The sequence below is a fragment of the Rhodamnia argentea genome, chromosome 1 (genome assembly GCF_020921035.1).
Source record: "Rhodamnia argentea isolate NSW1041297 chromosome 1, ASM2092103v1, whole genome shotgun sequence".
NCBI classification, from domain to species: domain Eukaryota; kingdom Viridiplantae; phylum Streptophyta; class Magnoliopsida; order Myrtales; family Myrtaceae; genus Rhodamnia; species Rhodamnia argentea.
In genome coordinates, this window is record NC_063150.1 from 1,983,927 (window position 1) to 2,010,600 (window position 26,674).

The following is a 26,674-nucleotide window of genomic DNA, read 5'->3' on the forward strand; positions in this document are numbered from 1 at the left end:
TGAGCTTCTAATAGATATGCATACTCGATGTGCAAGAAGTAAGTGCCGTGATCCTATTCAGGCAAATATAGTGTTAGCAAGTGCAGCTCTGAACTAAAATGAGAAGAGAAACAGACTCACAGTAGAACCTTTCGTCTCTGCAAAGCTTGCCGTAGTTTCTCGAAGGAGCTTTAGCATGAAATTCCGGAGAGCTTCTGCAGCATAACATCAATTCTGAGCTGCAAGTGAAAACAGAGTAGAGGTAAAAGCAGAATATTAGAAGGAAAGTCATCAATGTTAGTCTGCCCTGCAAATTCTTCCATCCATTTACAACAGGACAAAAGCTTCATACTGAGCTTGAGTTGGAGATATCACAGATCTGCCTAGTTCCAACCGAGAATCGCCAGAACTCGGTATAAAACTGGGTATGCCACCATAAATAGGAACAAAGTTTGATTGATTCTTTGTAAGACACTTGCAGCTTTGACCGGTTATTGGATGGAATAATGGACCAAACACAGGGCTAATGCCACTATGCATATTCATAAGACAAAAAACAGTGATAATGAAGTCGGTATTTCCGATACACCAAATATATTCTGTTCCTAATAAGATCGATCCCCAAATGACAAGCGGGTTGCTGGTTTTAGAGGTTGATTAATTATAACCAATAATGAACAAATTGCATCATGTTATGGTTAGATAATAATACGGACGATGAAGGAACAATCAAAGAGACGAGGAAGATGGTAGGGAAGAAATCATGATACTTTCAAGCCAGTTTTCAGGTGGCTAAACATGATGTATGCACCCAAGGCAAACCATACCATGAGTACACCATTTTGTCACCAAACGCCAAAGGGTAGCGTTATAGCAGTTGAGCCTATTAAATTAATCCCACTTTGGCATTAGTTCCAGTATTCTGCCCTTATAACAAAACCAAGACAAGGTAAATCTTTTTAACAAGAGAAAAGACAACGTAAAGTCTTGCTACGGGCTGCTGACAGTAAATAGCGTGCGAGGCCATTACCACTGAAGGCCTTATCCAGATAGTATCAACTTCTCCTCCAATGTCGAAGTAGATTTCAGAAACTCTACCGTGAAGCATTTGGTAAATGGTAGGCAAATCGAAACAGTTTTTGATGGTTTAAGTATTGTGTTAATGATATATCCCATCGGTGATGGATCTCCACATAGGTAGTGCAAGCTTTCCATCAACACAAGAATTATGCTAGAAACCTCAATTATACCATTAATGTGCGCCAATTCCGAATATCTACTTTCAAGATATACAGACTACAGTTTCTACAATTGACATTGCCAGTTGGATCAACCAAACAGGAAACCATGATGTCAAGGACAAATAATGATGATGGTGTTATGTTCGCTGGAGGCACATGCTCATACTTCATCCAATATTATTCATCGTCCAGTCTACTTGCTTTTGTGTGCTGCTTTCCATTGGCAATAGTTCCCGGTTATCAAACACCGGCCTTAGTCTCTTCTTCATGGAAATAACATGCAAACCTAAAGTATTTGGCGAAATTGAGCTGTCCAATGATGTCAAGCAGCTTTTCGCTGACGGGTCACCAAACCGAGATGGCAAACCAGATTGTGAGTTGCTATCTAGAGCAGCTGCTAGTTCGGAGAAACAAGGCATCTTCAGAGTTTCAACAGGCTTTAGTGCAGGACAGTCATTAGAGACCTTAATAGCTAGTTCAGAGAGCTCATCTCTGGCTTCTTCAAGCCCAGCAGGGACAGCAACTTGATCATTGAGAACTTTACAAGCTTTCTCAAGTATTGATTGTAGATACTTCCCTTGGGCTTCAATCCGCAGTTGGAGATGGCGCTGGACCTGGGCAGCACAAATGCTTTAACAAAGTATAGTCGTAATTCCACAAGAGCATCCTATAACGGTCAAGACCAATGATGGTTTATTCCTTCTAATGCGCCATGAGTTTGCACCTTTAATTCTTTTGTGCTAGGATATGAGATATTTATATTTTATTGGTCCTTAAAGAATTTGAATCTTGAGTGTTGATAATACTGGCGTTGGATAAAAAGATTAGTAAATGATTGAAGGAAAAAGTATAAAGAAATTTTCTCTGATGTGATGAATGGTTTAAATATTCTCTTTTCATTATACCATCATCAGCTAAAAGCATAAATCAAGCACATCTCTCACTTTTTGTTATCAAGAAAGAACTTTCCACCAGCAAAGTTTATTCGATGCATGAGAACCAGGTTCATTCAGTACCACTTTCTCCTCTAAGCATACAGCAGCTAAGCCGAACATTTACTAGTTTCTGTCCGCACATACTTGGTAATGCATCTTAATGACCAAAAGCTGATATGTAGGAACAGATCTGCTATTTCCCGAGAGTTTAAACATTTGATGCCATTTCTATTCACACCAAATAAGAAAAGAAACCAACCTCCAGCTGCTCATGAAGCCTTCGTTGGACTTCCATTTGGACACGCAAAGCTTCGGTAACTCCGTAACTGCTGTTTGAAAGATAAAAAACAGCCATCACTTAAAAGCAGATGGGCACGAAAAGCTTTATTATCATGAAAGGAATAGAAACATACTCATTAAGTTCCTGGGAGAGGATTCTTGATGAAGACGTAGCCGATGAGCCTGTGTTCAGACTCTCCGTATCACCTGGGGCTGCAGCATCAACAATAAACAGTTAGTGCGGCTAGTTGCTACTCTTTCTGTGCACATATATGTATGCAAAAAAAAAAAAAAAAAAACAAAACCTAAACAGAAAACTTTCTGCCAACATCTTAATAAGGGCATGGTTTTGCCAATGCAAATAGAACTTGCTTCTCTAAATGAAAAGATATAAAGGATGTGGTAACTAATTTAGTAATGTACATCGAAGGTGCAAGCGAACCTTCCTACTGAAGATGGAATGCCCACTAGATCCAAAGGGGATGTTAATTTCATTTGAGGAGATATTGATTTAACTGGGAGGATATAAAACATAATGAACAAGAATGCATGTAGAAATGCCCCATTTCCTTGCATTTCTAATTCTATATTATCCTAGTCTAGGATCATCCAGCGAAGTTTCAGAGCGGAGGTTCTTTTCAAACTAGTCTAGCCATGAATCTACACTATCTTTGCGAGGAAAAATAGAAGTAGTCAAGGTGATAGAGAGCAGACCATCCTTGGAGTTGCCACTTGAATCTTTGCCCGACTGTTTCCCTAAACGGTATTTCTGCAAGAACGAGATACCAATTTGACGTGCAGAGTACATGGAGCAATAATTACATGATAAAAGCTGGCTTAGAAAACTCCAACCCTTTCAAGTCTCTCATATGATTGTTTCTGTACCTCTTGACTTCAAATTTCTGAAGCTCTCGACTTCAAATTACATTAAAAAAAATAAAGGACCGTAGAACAAGACAAAACCAGACAACTATGCAGTGGAAGTAAAAATTGGTAAAAGCAACCAAATTATGCTTCACTTTAGCAACAAACCTGAAGATGAGACTTCAAGTGATACAAAGTAAGGCCTTTTACACCCATGGTTCTCAAAATAGTCTTTGGGGTTGCTTCTGCAAAGTCATATGAAGGCAGACATGAAAAAGTAAGATACAAAACCTCAAGTACGAAATTCAGTAAAAAGGCATCAATAAAACACAAAAGAAAACTGAAATTTCCAGATGAGAAAAATCAGTGACGAAACTAGTTATTGCCTTCAAAAGAACATTTCTGCCCTCATAAGTCACCATTCTGGAGAAAATTGTCAGGATGGATGGCCAGTGCTTTTAACCACTACATAAAAAGAATTGATAACTGCTAAAATGCATTTACGTTGGAGAGTTGGTTCATTATGCTGAAACAAAATCATGCGGCATGAATGCATAATAAGTATTTAAATGAGTTCACTAGTCATAGTAGTTACACTAAAAAAAGATTCGGAATTATCACGAAACAAACTTCCTTTAGCTTCCACAAGAATTAAATCACCCGAAGTTTCTGGCAGGCCAGAACATAGAAAAGTAGCAGCAAAAGAGAAAAAGAAGAAGGAAGCAATGACAGAAAGTAAAACCAACTAAACTTGTGACAATCAAATGCATCACTGCATATTGAGATCCTTGTCGATGAAAGACAACATCAGATCTGGCAATATGATCAGGGGAAAGAAGTTATTCACAGATCGAAGAAAAAACAAGCAAATGTCTCAGAGAAAGACATTGCAGCTTTAGCATTCAAGAAAGCAATTCTTCATTGGAGAGTCTGGAGATTAAAGGAAAGAAGAGAGTTGCAACGAATGGCCGTGATTCACAAGTAAAAGCATTCTTCAATGACAGCTGTCCATGAGCATGGTCATGACCCTGCACTTGTAACATGCATGTTGTCTTCCGAAGTCTTACACTAGTTTGGGTTAAGAAGAACTAATGTCAACCACACTGTCACTACTTTCAGTCAAATCCAAAAGTTTATGATCGGATCAATTGCATAAAGCCCGCTGTAAGGCTTAAGTTTAGAAGAAAGCAAACTCTACCCATCTCTTCAACAACAAGCAGGTACATGGTTATACAAAATAAGTGCATACGTATCTATATAAAATATGCCCATACGTCAGAACAAGCTAGAGCAAATGGTTGCAAGCTAAATAAAACCCAATTTCAGCTCCTAAAACTTCAAGATTTAGACATCACAAACCAACTTATATTGGCGCCTTCAGTTTGTTTCTCTCAACATGCACACCAAAACTCATGAACTAAACTTGGGAAACAAAGTACCAGTAGTTGCAAATGACATGAAGTAGGTATAGGAAGAGCAATTAAGCAACACAGAAAGCTTTAGAACATGGTCGAAGATAATTGTTTGATGGCTCTAACAGTAGAGTGCCTACGATCCTTTTAATTCCTGGGAGTCACCTTGCTGTAAATTAAGATTCAAACTATTTGAAAGTTTAGAAATGGCCCTCTATTCGCAAATTTGTGGAAATATTTGGAAACAGAAAACTATAGTGTTAAGAATTGATTTGATAGTTACATTTCCATCAATATAGTCAACCTTGTTCTCTTGCCATATCTTCTATTTGATTTGTTCATTGGAAACATGAAATTATCATGAAGATTATAAACCGATCAGACTATTTGAAATTGCAGTGCATACAAAAATTTTGCGCTGTACAAAGTCTAATTGACTGCTTGAAAACTAGGTTCTTATTTCCTATTGGACGTCAGTATAACAGGTTTCACTCTTTTAATTATTGCATTTTTCTCAAGCTTCTTAATTATTCAAACTGATAGGGAGAACTCGGGATAAAGTAAGCCTGACAGGAAGGAAATCCTCGCTGTTCATTGTGGACATTCTCAACATCTATGTAAAAATTGTCCAGCAAATTATTCTTCTCTCTCATGGTACATTAGGTTCCAACAACACAACTGATAAAGATGGTATTCTAAGTAGTGCAATGATTCGGCATCTGATAATTTATTAAAAACTCAATAACTTGTAAGTAAACAGCAGGTTCTCACTTGCACAAGCGGAGGATCCAGATAATTGAATTGACGTTCACTCCTGAAAGCAGGCAACGAAGCCGACGAGAAGCTTACTTCCATAACAAACCCAGGAAGCCCTCTTAAGAAGATGAGGTTCCCAATTTTCTGAGTCTAGGGATTGATCATAGTCTACCTAGTATCAGAGTATAGGATTCAGTATCCGAATCTTCAAACCCTTCATTTGTCACCCTATTAAAATCGATCCCCACAGTCCAGATTTATGAAGAGTGCTAGCCAACACGGGAGAGAGAGGGGAGTGTTGAACAGCTTGGAAATTCACATGTCCGAATTGTTTACTTTTTGCAAGGAAGTCGCCCCGAATGCAGAGACCAATAGTTCTTTTGAGTGTGGAATCTCCCTCCTGATTGCAAATAATTTGCTAGATCTACATGGAGCACAAATAAGTAGTCTGCCCTTGTCGTACAGAGTTTCAAATAGGGCAGTCATCTCCTTGAAAGAGAAGATTTTTCCGCTCTTCCCCTACTAAAAATCGGCTACCGGGTAGCTCGAGACAGTTAACAAGCTTCATCAGCATGAATTTTCTATTGATTAATTAAATCTTGCGTATTATTAGGAATGACATTAAGAGGCAAGCGTTTAGTGAAACAACGAATAGTACATCGTGCTGTAATTCAGTCCAGTTGGGCTTGCATTTCAGAATCCGACACTAGAATCATCCAGAACTCCACAGAAACAGGAACTAACACAACCAAATCAAGTCAAACGAGAAACCTACATCCACTCAGGACCTGGGAAACCTCAAGAACCACAAAGTGAGGCACACAAAATCAGGACTTACTGTCGGAACCACCTAGCTGGGCGACGGCATCGACGAAGCGCTCGTGGAGCTCGGCGGTCCAGCGGAGGCGGGGCTTGGGGTCGGCGGTGAGTACGAGGCAGGAGTCGCCGGGCAGACTGGCGCCGTCGAGGGAGCCGTGGAAGTCGCCGCTGCTCTGGCTGACGCACCCGCCGTCGAGCGGCAGCGAGTGAAGCGCCGAGTACATTATGCCCTCTGAAACGGCGAACGGAAATGGCGGGTCTTGGGCAGCGAGGACGGCGAGCGCTTGCGTGTTAGAGAATCGATCGCGGGTCGAGAATGTGTTAGAGAGAGAGAGAGAGAGAGAGCATGTGAAGGAGAGAGAGAGAGAGGAGAGATATTTGAGTTCTATTCAGACAGAGAAAGGCATGCAGCAACCCAACACACTCGATCCGGAGAAGTGACAGCTCGGCTTTTTGTCCCGTCTCTGTCGCGAGCAAGTATTGCGTACGCGCAGGCGTACATGAGCTCGAACGTCGCGTGGTGCCCACGCTAACGATACGATTACGATGGAATGAGCTCACATGCGTCGCCATCGCCGGCCCCATCGGAGCACGACTAGAAATTCAAGCCTAGTCAATCCATTCTCGAGCTTGATTCTATCGATGCTCAAGATCGAACCGATCCTGTCAAGTCGAGCTCAAACTCGCCCCAATGCCAGTATTCATAGTACTTGTGTGATCTGCTCGCCATGTAGAGAGAACCCTCGAATGCTTAAGTTAGAAGCTAGGAAAACGTAAGAGAACAAAAAAAAATTTGCGAAAGTGAGCCGGAGTTTGTAGGACACATTGGTGTTAGGGATATGGTCATGTTACTAGCAAACTAGGCACGTTAGAAGTTTGCCATGACCATCCTAGGGCAAAGTGCTCTGCTCATCAGGTGGCACAAGAAATTGTCTAAACTTTCCCTTTTCCACATGCCAAATTTGGTATGGTTTCTCCCTCTTTGTAATCCATGGTCGCAAAATAAAAAAAATTAGAAAAAAAAGGTGAAGTCTCATTAAGCAACTTAGCTATAATGGGGGGGCAAAGCCCATAGTTTCATCATCAAATACATGAGGTTAGAAAAGAAAAAAAGAAACAGAGTAGACTTGAAGATTATCCTTGAACCATTGATTGGACTTATGTGTCTTGGACTCATCTATCTTTTTGATTTGTCATGTTATGGTACTTTCATAGTCACATAAAATAATGTTCACGCGTATGCGCCTTCTCGTTGTCGTGACGTTAATTTGTTGTGCAATTTATCTTTGGTTCGTGTTCGTAGGCCATGCAGATAGATCAAATCGATGTCCGAAACCTTTTTCTGATTCCACCGTAACTTAAACCTACATTTTACCGATTTTTACCCATTTAAATGAATTGACTAGCCATACTTGAAACTTTCGTGAAACTTTTGACCTAAAATCTCACATTTCGATAAGTAATGATCATCACCATTATGTCACATTCCACAAAAAAGAACAAGAAGAGGAAAAAAAAAAAAGGAGAGAGAGAGACATCAGGTATTTCATCAATTTTAAAAATCCAAAATTCATTATTTTGTAACGGTTTTGAAATTTTGGATTTGATTTATTTTCTCTTTTTCATTAATCCGCTCCTTCATTTACCTATAAAGAGAATCTCCAATTCACAATTAATTTATTAAAAATAAGAAAATCTCTCTCTCTCTCTCTCTCTCTCTCTCTCTCTCTCTTCTTTCTATTTATTTGTTGGGCTTTATATATAATGCTTTTCTTATTCTCTATTTTTATTCCGTGCGGAGAAAAGAGAAAAATATGTTGTATCGTGAGAGAATAGCTGTTAGATTCTGTCGCACTGAGTTTGGTATTTCGAGATTTTCCTAACAAGTGTGGCACACGGGACGATATTGTCATGTCAATTATCAGGACCAATGGGTACATGAATTGATGACCAATATTCAGAGAGAATAGAAATAGGTGGATAAGGACTGGAGGTAGACAAAGCCAGTCCAATGAGATAGGAGGCCATCAAGTCTCAAGACAAGGTCGGCCACTTACCACCACCACCACCACCTTGCCTCTTACATATTTTTATGCTAAAAATTATTGCCCAACAGGAAAAAAAAAAAACAACTTTTTTGTTAAAAATTAATAAATTAAAGTACATTAAAAATTGAGAAGCTGACACTGAACTCCCAGACAAAGTGTCTTCCAATTTTGCAGCCCTGGTCCTGCTAAACAGTAAGTGTTTGATTCTGTTTTTGACAAGACTCTGCCCATTGTTGGAAATGCATTTACCGTAGCAGAAGGAAAAGACCTTCACTTTCTTTCTTCCTTATTTGATTACACTTGTATTGTTATTTAACTTCGAATTTCTAATCATGTCATCCACACACGTTTCGCGTTTGTTATAGTTGCTTTTCTTATTCTTCTATTCTTTCGAAGATCTCATAATCTTAAGCGATACATTAGTACGAGCGTGATTTCCATAATATTATTAACATACGATCCAAATCAAAGTTGGAGTTGTTACTTGCTTGATAACAATTTTCATCGTGCTTGTATTATATCGAGTCATGTCACGCCACGTTAAAATAAATCAGAAACTACTCCACTAAAGCGAAGGAAGAGCCGCTAGCTTTGGTTAAGAAAATCAGTTGGAATAAGTCAATAGTTCATAGAAGTAATTAAGCTTATGTTATATTCTAAAATGGGCCGATATTTATTTTCTAATAGGAGCATGGCAATTAATTAACTACTTGTGCTCTTCTTGAGATATGACTGGAAAACACCGAAATAAAAAAAAAAAAATCCTTGTTATTAGTTTAATGTGTTTATTGGCAGATGGGGTTGGAAAGTCACATGGCACGTAATAAGAAAAACAAGTCCTTGCTGGCAAGCGCATGTAAACCAAGCCCTAATCACCGTTTTTGAATGATTAGACCTTGACTAATTCACTTCTAGTTCTTTCCCAAGGGAGTGATAGGGGAAAACCCAATATGAAAAGAAAAATCATGACAATTAATATGGACAAACCACTACTTTACCGCGAGGAAAAGCAAGGCATTGAGATAATCCAAACGGGTTCTTTTAGTAAAAAAAATAGACGAGAAGTAAAGACATCCTACCATAAAATCTCACAAGTTCGATCGATGTGATACATGTCTATATGATCATGGGAAAAGATCGACAAAGCTCGTAATCAGAACCCATAGAGCTTTATTACGTAATCGATTTCTTGAACACGGTTCCCGACTACCTGGTCACAAACATCATCACGTAGCTGTATAAACCCAATTCGACAAAAAAAGTTAGTTCATTTTATTTGCTAATAGTTGTTCCTAACCTATCATCACATGCATATTTTTAACATGGAGATGTGATCTTCATGGAGATACTGTCTGGAATAATGCATCTAAAGTCAAACTATTGTCTCGAAATGTGCATTTCCTTTTCTCAAAGTGTTGGCCCCTTCACCTAATAATAATTCAAACCATGTTAACTCAAGGGGAAAAAATAGAATAATAAACCAAATGTAAATAAACATTATCTTTTTTCTAATCAAAATTTGAAAAAAGAAAAGACATATTGCATTAGGTCCCCTCCACTCAATCAAATTCTCTCTCATGAACATGACATCAAGCAATATGAATGGACATTGCCTTCTTCTTTTCCTTGCCAATTGCACTTAAAATAAAGACATAAATAAGGTTTTTGCCTTTCATCTATTGGGCAGGTCAACACCAACAAATTGCAAGGACCACCTTTTTAAAAGCTAAAGTAATCTTTGGCCCAACTCAGCATGCCTTCCCAAAAGCAGAATCGCATTCAATTGAAATCCAACCTTAAGAGAGTCAACCACATGCCATAACCAATCAGCCATATTGATAAACACAACAATGATTGATCAAAAACATCAATTTAATCATGACCGTGGTCTTGGAATTTTGTTTTATTACTTCATATTTGAGATAACATGAACTCACCACCAACCATTCCTTCCATTGGTCACCATCATCTACCACATCATTGTCATGGTCTTTTTGATTTTATAATATTTACTCCTTGTTTTTATATATGGCAGGATTCCACTCAAAACAATTACCGCTTTTTTTTTTGGTGGGGGAAAACAATCATCTTTACAAAGTGATTTTCTCACAAAAATTTCCCCAACACCCACTTAGCAAATAAAAACATATACAAATTTCGTGTTAAAATATCATTGAATTTTCTTTGCGTCCGCGTCAACAATTTTTGGTCAAAATTAGTCGAATGGACTCAATTGGTAAAACATGAAAACCTTTACAACGCAATTGGCAAAATAAATATTTATGACTACTACATTGATAAAACTGTAATGGATTTACAATTTTCCGGACAAATTTACCTATAAAAAGGAAAAAAAGGAGCACCCCATTTGACCATTCAATTTAGACGAGCGTGGATTTTAGTCTCCACACATTTGCAATTCTGAGTCTCTTATTGCTTCGGCACCCCTTTATTCCCATCTCAAATTTGATTTGAAGGTGAACAGCAAACGAATCTCCCTCCAAAAACATGATTTTTCAAGTAGAGAGGACCGCAGTGACATCCCATAACAAGAACACAAGGATCAAAACACGAGGATTAAATCGAGGGACGCCTAATGAGTAATGACAACGAATGGCCTTAGGCGGCACCGAAATCACATCCCATGGACTAAAATGCGCAATTTCGCGAAAATTCGAGGACAAAGGTAAAATTCAGCCCCAAAATCACATAGACCAAAAGAATAATCCTTCTCCCATAAAATTAAGAAAAAAAAAAAAAAAGATACAAGGGGCATTAAATAGTTGACAAATAAAGAGAGACTAAAATCCAACATTGCCAAAAGGAGATCTTGGCCCAATGGGCCCTGAAAAAAGTTGGGTTATTTGCGCAAACCTTTTTTTTAGCATTTTGATTGTGAAATTTCATCACCACCGATTGGAAAACAACTCTACCTAGGGTAAAAAAAGACCTAAGAGCTTGGGGGTAAAAAAAGGAAGAAGAAATGACAGTGCGCATAATAAGATGGGACTCAATTGAAAAATAACAAATTTTCTCAATTTCTCAAACTTCTTCTAAAACGGGGCGCTTGCGATCCATCCTTGAGAATCAACGAAGCTTAAGCTTGTCAAGCGCTCCACCGACAACACATCGAGGTTCCTCAGCCAGCTCACCCGGCCGTTCACGGCGGCGCCAGGTCCGTAGCAGCCATACTCGGCAAAAGTCAACTGCTCCCTATTGACATAACATTGCACTTTCATTTGTCATTCGAACTCTCTATGATAGGCAGAGATTTACAAATTATAACAAATTAAAGTCGGATATGCGTTTCCGGGACGAAAAAAAAGAGAGAGGGTGTATGGGAACTTACTCGTGGCCGGTGGCAAGCCAGGCGTCCCACCCCTGGGGATTGACGACGTCGGTGAAGTTGGAATAGTAGAACAAGACTCGTGCGTACTCCCGCCATGGCCTTCCCAAGTAGGCTGAGCCGTAGCCGAACACGTTGCAGTTCTTGAACACGAACCCGTTCATGTCGTGCTGGTTATTCCTCCCCTGCGCCGTGATGAACCCCGGCAGCCCCGGCGCCAGGGCATTCCCCAACACCGATATGGAGCAACCCTAAACATGTACAACCATCAAGACGAAAGGCGAATAATCGAGTTTTTCTTAATTAGAAAATTAAAGAAAGGGTTATGTCAGTCATAACAGAGTGACCAAATCCATTGAGTGTCAATGTTCATTCTCTATAAAATTTCACCTCTTTCATTTGTTTCGCGAAAAATAAAATGTTTGAGAAATATTTTCTTAAAATATTGCTTGTATCGTTTGGAATAATTAGTGAATGAAAAATATTTTACTATCGAAAATAATTTATATATAAATATTATTATATATAATAAAAATATTTTTCACTTATTCATTCTTGTAAGCAATATAAAGGAAGGATTCTCCAAATCATTAATCTATGCAAAACAAATGTATTACATTTTTTCACGTTTGCAAAAAGAAATGACATAGTTTTTGTTAGGGGTGTATAAGAATTGATAACTACTCGAAATCGGACCGGAACGGCCTAGAACCGGTGGTTCCTAGTTCCAAGTGTGGAACCGTCCACCTGTCCACTCGGACCGGATCATTAATGTATATTAATTTATAATTTTTTTAAAAAAAATGAAAAATGAAAAATTCTTAATCTGAAAGCCACTTATCTATGTCTCAAACTTTCACTCCCATCTTGGTCCCCACTCTCTCTCGTCTCAGACTCTCAATGCCTCAATCTCACCTCAGTCTATTCAGCTTCGTCTCCGTCTCCTTCTCTCGACTCCCATTGACAAATGGCCTCGACTCCCATCGACACCTTGCCTTGACTCCTCGCGGCCACGCCTTCGGCCGTTCATCACCTCCCTCTCTAACTCTCGGTCGCCTCCATTTGCTATAAGTTTGAATCCCTAATCTTCAATCTACTCACCAAATCCATAATTTTCGATCTCCATTTCGTCGATGAAGCTTGGTGGGACCGGTTCCATGGACCTACTCGGAACATGCTCACCCTTAGTTTTTGCATTGCCGTTACTTTAATTTTTCTACATTATCATCTAAAATATTGATAAGTTATTTTCCTCCCCAAAAGAATACTACAAGACGGTCCGAGGACATAAATTATGTTAGATAGACAACGCTAGAACAAACGGAAATGTATTCATGAATCATGTCCCCGCAAAGATCATATCTTGAGCACAAACATTGCAAGACAACTTAGGTAAATTCCAACATACTTTCATTACCAAAATGGCACTTTCATTCCATTTATTTTAATAGTGTCCAGCAACTGATTATTGCCCCAATAATAACATTATTCCCATTTTTATACCGAATCAAGTAATCCCACATTCCCCGATAATGTGGTCAACTTTGCCATCTTTGAACCCACACTAATGGTAAGAAAATCCGATCTAATTTAGGAAATCTAATTGTATCATGCAAATCAAATAAAGAAATGATTTCAAGAAAAAAGACCATAGTCAAAGCCACAAACCTCGTAAATGGACTGGCCTTCCCCGAAGATGAAATCGACCGCCCCTTGAATCGTGCAACTCTTGAAGTAATGCCTGCCATGCACGTCCCACAGCGTGTCCTGCAAACCCCAGAACCCGACCCGGTGGAAGTAGGACTTGTCGCCGGCGACCATCGCTGCCACCGCCGGGGTCCTCGGGTTATCGTTCGACGGGTTGTTGTACGAGTTCTGTGCCACCCCCGGTGAACACCGCGACCGAAGCCCGGCACAGGCCAAAAAAGACCGACATCAGAAAGCTAAGACAACCAAGGATAAACGACGCTAAAATCAACTTCTTCCTACCCTGAAACTCATGCTCTTGACAACAATGTTATCTGCTAAAGAAGCGAAAGTGGGGCTTTGAAGGACGGTCTCGTGATCGTCCCAGACGATCTCCGTCTTCCTCTTCCCTCGCCCTTTGAGGATGATGAACGGCTTCTCGAAAGGAATCACCACCTTCTCTCTGCACGTGAGAATCACACAAAAGAGACGAAAAGAATTTCGCGTTTCTCAGCATGATCTACTGAACGCACCGAAGCATCTAGGCTGAAGACAAAACTCACCTGTAGGTACCTTCCATGACGTAAATGCAGACCCAGCGCTGGTTCTGGGAGGGGACCCAGTCGATGGCGGCCTGGACCCTGGTGAAGTTCCCGGATCGGCCCGACGGGTCGACGCGGATGACCGGCAGAGCCGCGGCCCCGGGGCGAGCTCTACCGTGCCAGTCGCATTGGTCTTGCCCTGCCGCGAAGCCGGCGCAGAGCAGGAGGAGGAGGAGGAGGAAGTGGGGAGGAGGAGGAGAATGAGCTCTGGTGGGTCTGAGGCCAAGAGAAGCCATCAAAGAAATTTTGGAGATGAAACTGAAACTCCTTAGAAGTGAAACTGTCAAAGCTCAAACAATGAGAGGCACGTTTCTTAGTCGATTCCTGCTAATTAAAAAGAGAGAAAAAAAATCAGATTTTTTTTTTTTTTTTTGGAGGGAGGGAAACCTGGCGATTTTATGTAATGCAAGGCAACTCATCTAATTGGCACTAATTTTGGAATGTCCAAGATTTTTTTCTAGGTGGGGATTTTTCATTCCATAGTTTCCCATTTCTACTTTCCGGGTCAATAAGAGATTGTCCAATTAATTGGCATAAGCTTAATTTGGGCATGAAATTTGTATCTACATGGCACAAAAGGGGAAGGATATGTGCCATATTTTATAGTAAGAATGGTGGCTGCTTTTGGCCCTTTTCTTCCCGAGTTATATAAATTAAGGTCCCGTTTGTTTCGCAGCACATATATATATATATATAATTCTGGATAATGAACTATTGTATCACATGAAATAATTAGTTAGTGAAAAACATTTTCATAATCGACAACAATTTATGTCTAAAACTTTTAAGCGATGATGAAATTTTTTTTTTCATTTATTTGTGTAAATAATTACGAACGATCATTTTTAGGAGAATATTTTTCAAATCATTTATTTTTTGCGAAATAAATTGAGCCTAATAGTAAGATGATTTGCAAGCTAGTGTGCGTGTGAAGAGGGACTGTCTGACCCTATTTGAATTGTTAGGATGATCAACGAGCCCCGAATACCTATTGGTATAATAAGGATAACTTATGAGTGGGAAGATTGTTGTTTATCGATACCACGTATCATGTCCGAGTTCTATAACTTGTGCTGAATAGCCAAATTTGGTTTGGGTATACATGGAATTTTTTAGATTATTGCTTCATTCGTTTCATGAAAAATAATCAATTTAAAAAATATTTTCTTAAAAATAATTGTTTATGTCATTTAAAATAATTAATAAATAAAAAATATTTTTCGTTCATTCATTTTTATAAACGATACAAATGATCGTTTTTAAAAAATATTTTTAAAATCATTCATTTTTCACGGAATAAATATAACTTCAACTTCCATTATTTTCTCGACTCTTGGTTGTAATGAATCTTGCTGATTCCAAAAGAAGAAAAAGATCATGTGGAAAGTTTGTCGTGCTTTTCTGAAATCCGGACATTCTGCCCCTTCTCGAACTAATTACATTTAAAAAGGCAGGATATCTTAACTTTCCTTCCTCAGAGAAAATAGTCGACGAACCTTCCAAATTTAACAACACGTGCTGTTGTTACAGTCAACTTCTCCATCCGTCTCTAACCATGCTTGTCCTCTATGATATTCTACCAAGACAACCGTAGATAATAACCATTATTTTCATTTTCCTTTTCCTCGTGACGATCTTCACTTCCTCTAAGAATAATTTGCATATACTAGAATTGATCAAAGGAAAGTAAAGAGGAAGACGCTAATTATTCCCGTCATCCTTCGTCTCGCCTTTGCCATAATCAATCGAACTTTAAATTAAGGTAGAAATAAGCAAGGTCTTTTATCCAAAAACAACAATTTTGCAAGCTCTGTAACTAAGGTGTGGCTGAAAAGCAAGAACCAGGACCGAAACAATCCTCTCCATATTGCGTAATTTAATGATGACCAAAATAAAGGTGGCGGAAAAGAGTAGTAGATCCTGATATCAATATTTTATGGGTGCGATGACTTCCATCTGGGCACCGAGCTTCTCTTCGGCAGCCTTCTCGGCCTTAACCCTCAGCTTGGTCAACTGCTTCTTCCTCTCATATACGAGCTGCGATTTCTCCTTCCTCTTTCTCTCAAGCTCCTGCACAACACGTTAGCGGGACATGAGAATTGTAAATCAAACAGTTATAAATCACCCGCAAATGACAGCCTTTAAACTCCCTAAACCATGAGAATGAGTCACAGAGGCAGCTTCAGATCAAAACACGGCTGGGAATGTCAAGCACAGCAAGGCGAACTCAGAGAGCAACTTCTTGGACAGATGAAGGATATTGGTAACTCTGGCATTCGATCACATTTTTCCGACCAAACAAACAAACTGATAGTTCACAAATTGTCCTGGACATGACCGCAGGAAAATAACACCAACACAACCATTGAAGAGATAAGACAGGAAAAAAATTGCAGTGACAAAGGAAGATCAACATAAAGGGCAATGTAAAAATAGTTGTGCAATTGTTGCAGAAACAGAGGAGAATAGTCAGACTCTGTAGAACACAGCCATCGGAACATCTATGTTCTTTAACATCAGGTAACAGACCCGTAGCTAGCCACCCACTAAAACATATAACAAGAAATGGCACTCATATCTCACCTTAATAGTTTCATAGTGATTCCATCCCACTTCAGATGAAAGCCTGCCCAGCAAGCAGTATTTGTGACCAGCCTGGAGCCTCAACACCCTGATTGATGTTAAAAAACCAAAAGTAAAAAAGAGAAAAAAATAGAAATAGTCAATACGTGATGCAGATCGAAGAAGGTATACACCAGAAATTAAAAATAGAAGGAGACACATTATATGCCTGTCAAACAAACTCACTTGAGTGCATCAGGGATGACCATTCTCTTAACCTTGTCATATGGCGGGGGAACACCCTCAAAGGTTTTCAAGCGGGCAAGCGCTGCTGCTCCTCGCTTAGTCTTGTGAGGAATCATCCTGCATTTGGTTCGATTTAGGTTGCGCAGTTTTGTTAAAAGGAAGGAGAGCTCTTTAAAAAGATAGTTGTCTCAGCTTGAGCAGATACTAAATGTTGACAAACCGAAAGCAAACCAATCAACCAACTAAATGGAAAACCCAACATCATCCTAGTGACTAAGGAATCAAAACATTTGCATATGTAAATAGAAGTAGCTAGGTGAAAGAACAAAAAAAAAAAAAAAACAGAAGGGGAAAAGACAAAGATTATACACATTTCAGCCAAAGCCAGACAATATAGGATGAAGACAGTACAGACCCCAAAGTCAAGTTGATAACACATCACACAAAGAAGGATCTTTATCTCATCATTTGCTATTTCCTCTCTGCTTATTTGTGATAACACTCGAGTGCGAATTTTGTCAATTTACTCCTAATCTGGGAGAATCAAATCCAAGTCCAATCATGCAGGGTCCTAGTCCCAATACAGTCAAGTTACTTACTAAGCTCCAAGATCCCTTCAACAACACCAGTCCTTGGGCCAAACCTAAAGCAGATGACTTTGCCAATGAACAACAAGAACACAACGGGTAGCAGTGTCCTCTCACCAGGAAAAACAACCACTGATCACCAAATTAGCACAAAACGTTCCATCTATAACAACAAGATCAAGCATCAACATTCCATCTCCCATTTCCTAACACCTTTCCCTCCAATCCCTCCCAACTCAAAAGCTAAAGCTTTAAGCGACTAAACAAAACAAGAGTGAAACTGATCAAACCCACGGAAAAATCAAACGCGAGAGTGAAAACAAGAGAGAGATTATCGTCTGTACCCACGGATGGTGCGCCACAGGATCTTCGCAGGGGCTCTGAAGTGGATGGGGCCATGAGAGGGCTTGGTGTTCATGCGCTTCCTGAGGAACCGCATGTACTTCATCTTCTGCCTCACGAGCCCGCCCGAGAGGCAAATCTCGTCGCAACGGACCACGACCACCCTCTGGCCGTTCAGGAGCTCCTTCGCCAGCACAGACGCCAGCCGCCCCAGCATGTGGTGGCGGCCGTCCACCACCACCCGCTTCGCGCACAACCCCGACCCCGACACCATTTTCACTCTCTCTTTCTCTCTCTCTCGATCGATGGACCGCCGCCGCACAAATGCTCTCTGGGGGGCAGTGTTCTCAGAGAAGAAGATGACGAGGAGTTGGAACGGCTAGGGTTTTTGAGAATGTGCGCTTGGAAGCTGAGGATTTGATGGTTGGGCTCAATTGTGGATTGGGCCTTACGCATCCTCCACCTCGTCGGCCCAAGAACTAGTGGGCTTCGACTTCGATTGTTAATGTTGTCGGGCTATATAAATGCATTGACATTTGAAGTCACGACATGCTCAATGGGATCCTTACATCACGAGACAGTGACACGTAAAAAAAAGAGAGAGAGAGAGAGAGAGAGAGAGAGAGAGAGAGAGAGAGAGAGACGAGATTTAACAAAATTCAAAATATGAATTAGATTGAGATTGAAATGCATATTAGGTGGGCATTGTCATTTTTATTCGTTATTAGATCGTATCGGCCATGTAGTCGATCCATAAAATGCTTACACTGAAAATAAGCAACTTTATTTATCTCATTAACTAAAACAAAAGAAGGAAAACATTTATGACGAGAATACTACTTCATGTCGTGACAATAATTGGTCATTTATCTGGTGGACTATTTCGTGATTAAAAAAATTATAGTGTTCCAAACTTCATTATCAAGCAACGACCCCTCCCACGTGCGGACCGGATTAGAAATGACACGTGAAATTTGACTAACAAGGGGCGAAGGCATATGCAAAAAGAGAGAGGCAAAATCAGATTGCAATACCATGCTAAAAAGGTAAACCCGAAAGCTTAAGCTGAACTTTTATGATGGATACATATAAACCCCATTTTCAAGCGACGTGATATTTTCAACACCCCTCTCTCTCTCTCTCTCTCTCTCTCTCTCTCTCTCTCTCTCAAATCAAACGGTAGAGATGTAACCTGGAATTTGACTGTTCATAAGCGAAATGATAGAACTTGACCCTAACACCATATTAAAAAGTCCAACTCACGCACCCATCATCAACTAGGGTTGTTAATATGGGCCCATGACCCATTTTTTAACTCGTATTTTGTACAATGGGTTGTAAGTTTTTGAATTGTCGAATGAAAATATGTTCAAAAAGTTAAAATTGAATCATATAGGTCAAAAATGGGTCACATAACTAAACCCACCCATATGAAAAATTAAGTCATCGGTTGCATTGTACTTGGGTCACGTAGCTTCCACAAGCAACACCATCGTCTTGCACTCGCAACACGCAAGCAACCTCGGCCGTCGCCCGCCTCTGTCGCATCTCTCTTCCGCTCATTCGGGTTTGATCTAAGTAAGCAATCTCCATCTCTCTGTCTTTGTTTTATTCCTCATCTGCGTCTTTCGAATGCGGTTCCAGAGATTGTTATTTCTTCCGCTCCGAGCTGTTTAGTTCAGCGTTTGTGGGTTTAATTCTAGGGTTTCTGATGAGGGTGTGGTTTCAATTGAGTTCGCGCAGCTCTAGAATTGATTTTGGGACGTTTCTTGATCGCAGGGGTTTGCTTTGGAGATGTTGGGCCCATTGATCCATTCGTGAGGCCTTATGAGTAGTACATTTCTTACGATTTTCAAGTTCCTATTTAAAGTGTTTTGAATATGTTGGTGATTTTTGTTTGCTGAGGTGGGGTTTGGGATGATGCGTGACTGTGTGTGTTCATTTGGGTGGTATGATGTAAGGTATCTCTGGCGGTTTGGTCGGTTTGATAGTGCTACATTTGAGAGAAAAGAAGGGAATGGTTTCTCTTGACAAGCATTTTTGCAATTTCAGGCTTGTGATAGTAACATGCAAACTAAGGTTGACTTGTATTAGATTGAAGCAAACGACTGTAATTTTAGTTTTTGAGATTTTTCACTCGATCATCGCTGCTTGTTTTGGTTGCATGTTTTCTCTCCCTATATTTTTACTTTTAAAGGGGAATGAAAATTGAAGATGTCATATTTTCTTTCAGTTTTTACAACTTGTTCTGATTCATGTCTTTTTTTTTTTTTTATCTAATTAGTTGACATGTGAAGATTTAACGAGGATCCGGAAGAATATTCAACTACGTAACGATCCAAGAGACGTAGAATTGCATCCTTAGTTCATGAGCGTGAGGCAAATAACTCTATTTTCGAAAAGATGCACTTTTACTGTATGGTCTAACTTCGAAAAATGAGAAAAAGCCACCAAAAATCCTAAACTATGCCGGTTGTGACGCATTTACCCCAACATTTTCTTCATGACACAAAAAATCCTAAACTTGTACCAATGTGACACATTTATCCCAAACTTATGCCCGTACAACACATTTACCCCAAACTTTTTATTGTGACACCAAAAATCCCAAACTTGTAGACATATGACACATTTATCCCAAATTTTGAGATGAATGAGTCACACGGATATAAGTTTAAGATTTTTTATGTCACAAAAAAATAATTTACTGTAAATATGTCACATGGGTATAAGTTTAGGGTTTTCGATGTCATGAGAAAAAGTTTGGGGTAAATGTGTCATATGAGTAAAAGTTTGGGATTTTTGATGTCGCAAAAAAAAGTTTAGGGTAAATGTGTCGCAGTTGACATAGTTTAGGATTTTCGGTTTAAGCATTTGACAGATGAGGATGGTAAGGAAAATGTTAAGTGTAAGTGGTACGAACAAACTTACATGGCTAGCCATGGGACAAAAAATATGTTTTGTCATTTAAATAATTGTCCCAATCGCGAGGCCAATGTTAATGGTTCCACGCAACTATTTGATCAAGCCGTGTTTAGAGACAAGTTAGCAAAAGCGATGATCAAACACAATTACACCTACCCTTTTGTGGAGCACGAGGCTGTTAGAGAGATGCTTAGTTACCTTAACCCTAATGTGAAGCACATATCAAGAAATAAAATAAGAAGTGATGTCACAAAAGTTTATGAGAAGAGAAGAGAAATTTGAAATCAAATTAGGGATATTTTCGAGCAAAATATGTTTGACTTCTAATCTATTATGGCTATCACTACCCATTACATTGATGAGAATTGAGAATTAAATACAAAGATTTTGTGCTTCTCCTATTTGCCACCTCCATGCAGTAGTTCCATTCTATTAGAAAAATTGTTGACTTTGTAGAGTGAGTGGGGCATTGAGAGGAAGATTGTTAGTATTTCATTGGATAATACATCATACAATGATAATATGGTTGGTATTTGGAAAAATACACCTATGAGATCCTCTTTGTTATGTGATGGTCAATTTTTTCATGTGCATTGTCGTGCACATATTTTGAATCTCATTGTACAAGAAGGTCAAAAAGTGATTGATGGATCATTGCAAACTATTAGAGAATTTGTCAACTATGTGAGAGTTACACAAGGGAGGGGAGTAAAATTTGTTCAGTGTATGTCACAATCATGCTTGAACACGGGGGTAAAAAGGTCTTTCAAGAAACTTGCATTATTGTTAATTTAAATTTCTTACATACCCATCATTTGAGGATTGGGTCACAATCATGCTTGAACACGTAGATGAAACTAAGTTAATTAATAATAAATTTCTTACATACTCATCATCCGAGGATTGGGTCAGAGCCAAGAAAATTGCATTCTTGTTACAACCTCTTTACGATATTTCTACTTTCTTCTCTAGAGTTAGATATCCCACGGCGAGTTTATGTTTCTATAGAATATGACAGATCTAGTTTCGTTTAATAAAAGCGAGTAGTAGTGAGGATGTAACTATTAGTTTTATGGCTAAGGCAATTTTAAATAAGTTTGAAAAATATTGGAAGTGTTGTAGTATTATCTTATCTTTTGCTGCTATATTAGATCATTGCCATAAGCTACATTTGTTAGCTTTTTGTTATTCAAAGTTGGACATGGATGATCATGTGGAATTGGTACGGAGCATTCGAGAGAGGATGCATTTGTTTTTTGATGAATATGTAAACTCTACGTCGAGAGATGATTGCTTTATATCTTCAAGTAGTCGAGGTAACATTTCAGTTGAGGACATTGTTGAGAACATTGAGGACAATTTTATGATGCATTCGAGACTGGACACTTTGGCTCACAATCTAGTGAGTACAATTAGATTTCTATTTGAAGGAGAGTAGGCTAGATAGAAAAAAATATCCGGATATCAATTTCCTTGATTATTGAAAATCACATCCACAGCATATCTTGAGTTGTTTCTTATGGCATATGATATATTGAGCAATCCTATCACGTCCGTTGCCTCCGAGTCGGCCTTTAGCATTGGAGGATGCATTTTCAATAAATACCATAGTTCTCTTTTGCCAAAAAATGTAGAGGCTGAGCTGTGCACTAGAGATTGGTTATTTGAAGTTCCGCTCGAGGAAGATTTTGAGTCTCCCATTGTCGACTTTCAATACTAATTGCATTAGGTACTTTCTTTTATCTCGTTCTCCTCATGATTTTATTTTATTTTTTGGACGTGAAACTCCTCCTGGTTTACTCACATGATTTTATGCATCTAATTGGTTAGAAGATGTGTGTGTGTGTGTGTATTAGTTTCTATAATTGATGATTATTTGAATTTTTTAGTTTATTACTCATATTAATGACGGGCCTTCTCTTATGGCAGCCTATGTTACACGTAGAGGTGTCAAACGGGTCGGGTTGGGTCGAATATGGTCCAACCCATATTGACTCATTTAACCTGTTTTGACCCATTTTCATGCAGTATAAATTTTATGACCTATACTCGACCCCGTATTATTTAAGTACTTATATATTTAACCAAATTATAAAATATTTATTTCATAAAATTAAAAAAATATAAAAAGCATTTCGCCAACCATCCCCCTTGTCGCCCCCCACCGCCTATCGCCTCCACTACGGCCCACCAGTCGGTCGCCACCGCCCCGCCACCGTGCTACCCCTGTAAACCAATCGCAGCGGGGGGAAATTCTTGGAATGGTGATTGCTAAGAATTCCAAGTTTGTTGCTCTCGTGTGGATGACTTCCCTCCCCCCCAAAATATATGCAAGAGATGTTGCTTACTTTTGATAGTGCGTGGTTCATGCGGGGTACATGCATCCTCTGATCCTTCAACTCTTTTGTTTGCTTATATTTATCGATCAAGACGTGGGATGGGGTCGTGAATAACGAAGAGTGGAGTACACGTGGTGAAGAATAAGATGGTGGTGGCATCAAGGTATCAATGGCTCGAGCGGTGAACCCATCCCCCTCCATGACGCCGTTCTCTTAGTTTGGTAGTTGCATGGACGACTTGTCCAAGCGGCGGCGGTCGGGTGGGCCGCGTTGGTGGGAGGTAGTGGCGGCGGCGGGCCATGGCGAGGGTGGGCGGGCCATGGTGGCGAGGAGTGAGCGGCGGCGGCGGCCGGGCGGTGGGGGGCGACGGGCGATGACGACAGGCGGGCGGTGGGTGGAGATTTACAAGTGAATAATAGTGATCTTGCGAAGTTATAAGTCACAGGTCGAAAATGGGTTGAGTTAAAATCCATATTTGAATAGGCTTTATAAACCTCAACCCATATTTGACCTATTTTTTAAAATTTGTTGAACCCATATTTGACTCAAATGAATAAAAGTAGGTTAAAATGTGGGTCAAAGACTCACATTAACACCTCTAGTTACACGGACACGTTTCTTAGGGAAAATTTGGCGTGTTGGACACGTATTGGTGTGTGATATGCGTCGGACACGTCCAAACACGCGGTCAACGTGTGTTCGGTCAATCGAATGGACACAGGAGGGACTCGCGTATCCGGGAATAAGGCGAGTCAGAGAGAGAGAGAGAGAGAGAGAGAGAAACGAGAGGTAAGAAGAAAGTAAGAGTGGGTGTAAATGGGATGAAGTAGAAGGCGATGAGCCCCAACACAAGGATCAGCCAATTGAACCGGTGTAGCTTTTACACGGACATTGTCGACTGGTACAATCGGTGGTGGTGCGACAGCGTGGCGTTGCCGTTGCGAGGGCGGTGGTGGTGCGGCAAAGGCGGAGATCGCATGTTGCTGTTGCTGATGATGTTGAGTCATGAGGGAGAGATAGAAATTAGTGGGAATGGGAATTATGGGGATGAGATAGAAAAGGGAGTTGCAGTAGACATGGTGAGACTTCCATGAGAGAGAGAGAAGGTTCTCAAAATGGAGAAAAGATGAGAGAGAATGGGGGAAAGGAAAAATAAAGTTGGGGGATGTACTCATCCACTCTTTCTCACTCGTCCACTCACTTGCACACGCCATTTCTGCCCACACACATGCACAAGAGAGCAGATTTTGGGGGAGGTAAGAGTTGACTGAGTCAAGATAAGAAGAGGGAAAAGAAAGAGTTTTGTGGCTTTTTTTTTCAAATTAATTTTTTTTTAAAATATTTACAAAATTATTTTTTTAAAAAAATATTTACGAATTTGGGCCTCTCTCGGCAATTGGGGTGCCGAGCAAGGCCACACCCACTCGGCAGCCCAGCCGCCAACCGGGCTGGTTTTTTTTTTTTTTAATTATTGATACTTATAATATTTAATGAGTTTGGCATGGAAAGATTGAAAGAGGAAAGAGGAAAGAGTGAAAGGAGAGTTCATTCAATATCGAGAAGTGGCACCAGAGGGAGAAAATGTAAAATTGACAAGGAAAACGACATTTTTTGGGGAAAAAGCCGGGCCAAACCGCCTACGGCAGTTGCCAATGGATTTCTCTCAAACAAATAACGTGAAATCAAAAAAAAATTTCGTCCCAAACGGACGCCCGAGCGATGAGATATCCTCTTCCAAAGTTTTCCCATTTCTTTACTTGTTCCACTCTTTTGCTGCGGTTTTTTATCTTTCTATGAAGTTTTTAACTCTTTTGTTGTGGTTTCCCATATATCTATTACTGTGGTTTCCAACATATTTCTGCGGCTATGTTATATTATAGCACCACCCTTTGTTCCGTGATGTGATGGATGGGATGGACAGAAATGCTGCCATGTGAAAACCATTTCTGAGGGTTCATCAAAATTCATTTCTTCTCGTAGGGGAGAGAGTACGCATGTCCAAAAATGTTTGACTAAACCTGTACCTGGCGTGAATGATCTCAACGGTGCTCTTCAATCTAACGCTTCACTCTCTATGCATTCCGAATGAGCAATTAAGGGTAAGACGATGTTCATTACGAAGTACATTGAATCTTGGACGAATTAATTTGGATGTTGCCCAATAGCTTGAAAATGCCTATAGAACTTTTCGTTAATAAATTAAGTAAATATCTCAATAAATTTTTATATTAATTATTGCTAATTATGTTATAAAGATAAGCTTCACAAGAAAAAAATTATAAATAAATTAAATATTATAATTATCAATAATTAAAAAAAATATGAAATTTACAACAAAAAAAAAAAATTGGCCCAGTGCTGCCTTGCTCACCAACCCAAGCGCCGAGCGAGGGGCGGGGCCCACCCCAGCTCCTTGCTCGACAGTTGGGGCGTCGAGCGGCTCTAGCTCGGCGACCTAGTTGCCGAGCGGGCCTCGCTCGGCACCTCGATCGCCGAGCGAGGCCTAAATCCATAAATATTTTTTTTTTAAAAATTATTTTGGAAAAAAATCCAAGTTTTGTATGGAGGAAAAAAAGTTGAGCAAGGAGAGGCCGGAATTTTTATTTCTATTCTTTATAATGATATTATTACTATTAAAATCATAAAAATAATAATTATATAATATATAATGTGTCTCAACGTGTTGAAATTTTCTATTTTTTGAGAATTCACGTGTCAACATATTGTGTCGTATCATGTTGCGTATCGCGTATCGTGCCCTTGCAACATAGATGGCAGCTAAGGGTCCTACTTCAACAGAAGAAACAGAAAGCAAGAAGTGCTTAGTGAGATGGAAAGGACACAAGAAGATTAACCGGATTTATGGCAACTGGCTCAATGATTTGCCGTGGTGCAAAACTCATCGAGCAAAGTCGAGAGTTGATACTCCTTCGCATGGATCTCTGTGCCGTAAAAAGTACTTCTTTGCAAACACTTGTGTCTGGACTAGACTAGTATTCAAGTGTGTGAAAAATGCAGAATATAATTTGTACATCACACACTCTATTCTAGGAATTTAGTTTTTCTGTTTCAAACGACGAATTGTAGATCCTATGGATGTCTCAGTCTTGTGAGATTTGCCCTACGATGTGCCCCTACACAAACTGTTTAGTATTGTAGTTGTTCATCATTTGCAATAGCAATAGTGGATCCGTCCAGTTGAACTTCTTCATACATTCCATATTATAAGCATGAGAGACTAAAAGCATACATGGTAACATTTCTGCTGTAAAAATCAACTTTTGGTCAGGAGTTGATTTTTCTACTTTTAATTCTCATTAGAATTTGATTTTCTATTCTGAGAAGTAATTTTTTTTTTTAAATTCTTCAAGTAGCTCTAGAAGTAAAAAAATAAAGTCGTGTAACAAAATGAATTTCTGCTCTAAAAGTGTTGTCATGTGCGCCGTAATGTCCCACTTGAATCAAGGTGGAGGAATCTTGAAATCATCGTTACCGTGATTGTAGTGATTAGCTTTCCATTTCATCTCGGCTTGCAAATGGAAGATCATTTACCTTTGTATTTGTGGAAAGATGACGAGTGAACTTTTAGAAATATGTGACAGTGACATGCACATATATGTGTGTTTTGGGTCTCATTAAATATGTGACAGTGAGCATGTATATCTGCTTTTAAAAAACGAGTATCACGTGCGAAACTGAACTCATT

At 39.6% G+C, this 26,674-nt stretch overlaps 3 protein-coding genes across 5 annotated transcripts; all 3 read right to left on the minus strand.

The window, feature by feature from the left end:
* Window positions 1-1,205: 1,205 nt before the first annotated feature.
* LOC115743335 (protein PHR1-LIKE 2) lies at window positions 1,206-18,339 on the minus strand. 2 transcript variants are annotated; one of them, XM_030678068.2, is made up of 7 exons: window positions 18,299-18,339; window positions 6,305-6,606; window positions 3,467-3,543; window positions 3,149-3,203; window positions 2,569-2,647; window positions 2,415-2,484; window positions 1,206-1,834 (listed from the first exon to the last, which is right to left on the minus strand). In XM_030678068.2, exons 2-7 carry the CDS (start codon window positions 6,507-6,509, stop codon window positions 1,388-1,390), a joined length of 933 nt encoding a protein of 310 aa, XP_030533928.1. In that variant the 5' UTR covers window positions 6,510-6,606; window positions 18,299-18,339; the 3' UTR covers window positions 1,206-1,387. The 2 variants fall into 2 exon arrangements, with proteins under 2 accessions (XP_030533928.1, XP_030533929.1); XM_030678069.2 differs by lacking the exon at window positions 18,299-18,339 and having other exon boundaries at window positions 2,415-2,481; window positions 6,305-6,718.
* Window positions 11,387-14,203, minus strand: LOC115743293 (probable pectinesterase 29). The gene is made up of 5 exons (XM_030678016.2): window positions 13,929-14,203; window positions 13,669-13,828; window positions 13,348-13,554; window positions 11,683-11,930; window positions 11,387-11,546 (listed from the first exon to the last, which is right to left on the minus strand). The coding sequence occupies exons 1-5, from the start codon at window positions 14,201-14,203 to the stop codon at window positions 11,387-11,389; spliced, it is 1,050 nt and encodes a 349-aa protein (XP_030533876.2).
* Window positions 15,699-22,475, minus strand: LOC115743336 (60S ribosomal protein L13a-3). 2 transcript variants are annotated; one of them, XM_030678071.2, is made up of 5 exons: window positions 22,465-22,475; window positions 17,707-17,997; window positions 16,776-16,892; window positions 16,551-16,638; window positions 15,699-16,037 (listed from the first exon to the last, which is right to left on the minus strand). In XM_030678071.2, the coding sequence occupies exons 2-5, from the start codon at window positions 17,976-17,978 to the stop codon at window positions 15,894-15,896; spliced, it is 621 nt and encodes a 206-aa protein (XP_030533931.1). In that variant the 5' UTR covers window positions 17,979-17,997; window positions 22,465-22,475; the 3' UTR covers window positions 15,699-15,893. The 2 variants fall into 2 exon arrangements, with proteins under 2 accessions (XP_030533931.1, XP_030533930.1); XM_030678070.2 differs by lacking the exon at window positions 22,465-22,475 and having other exon boundaries at window positions 17,707-18,062.
* Between the last annotated feature and the right edge of the window lie 4,199 nt (window positions 22,476-26,674).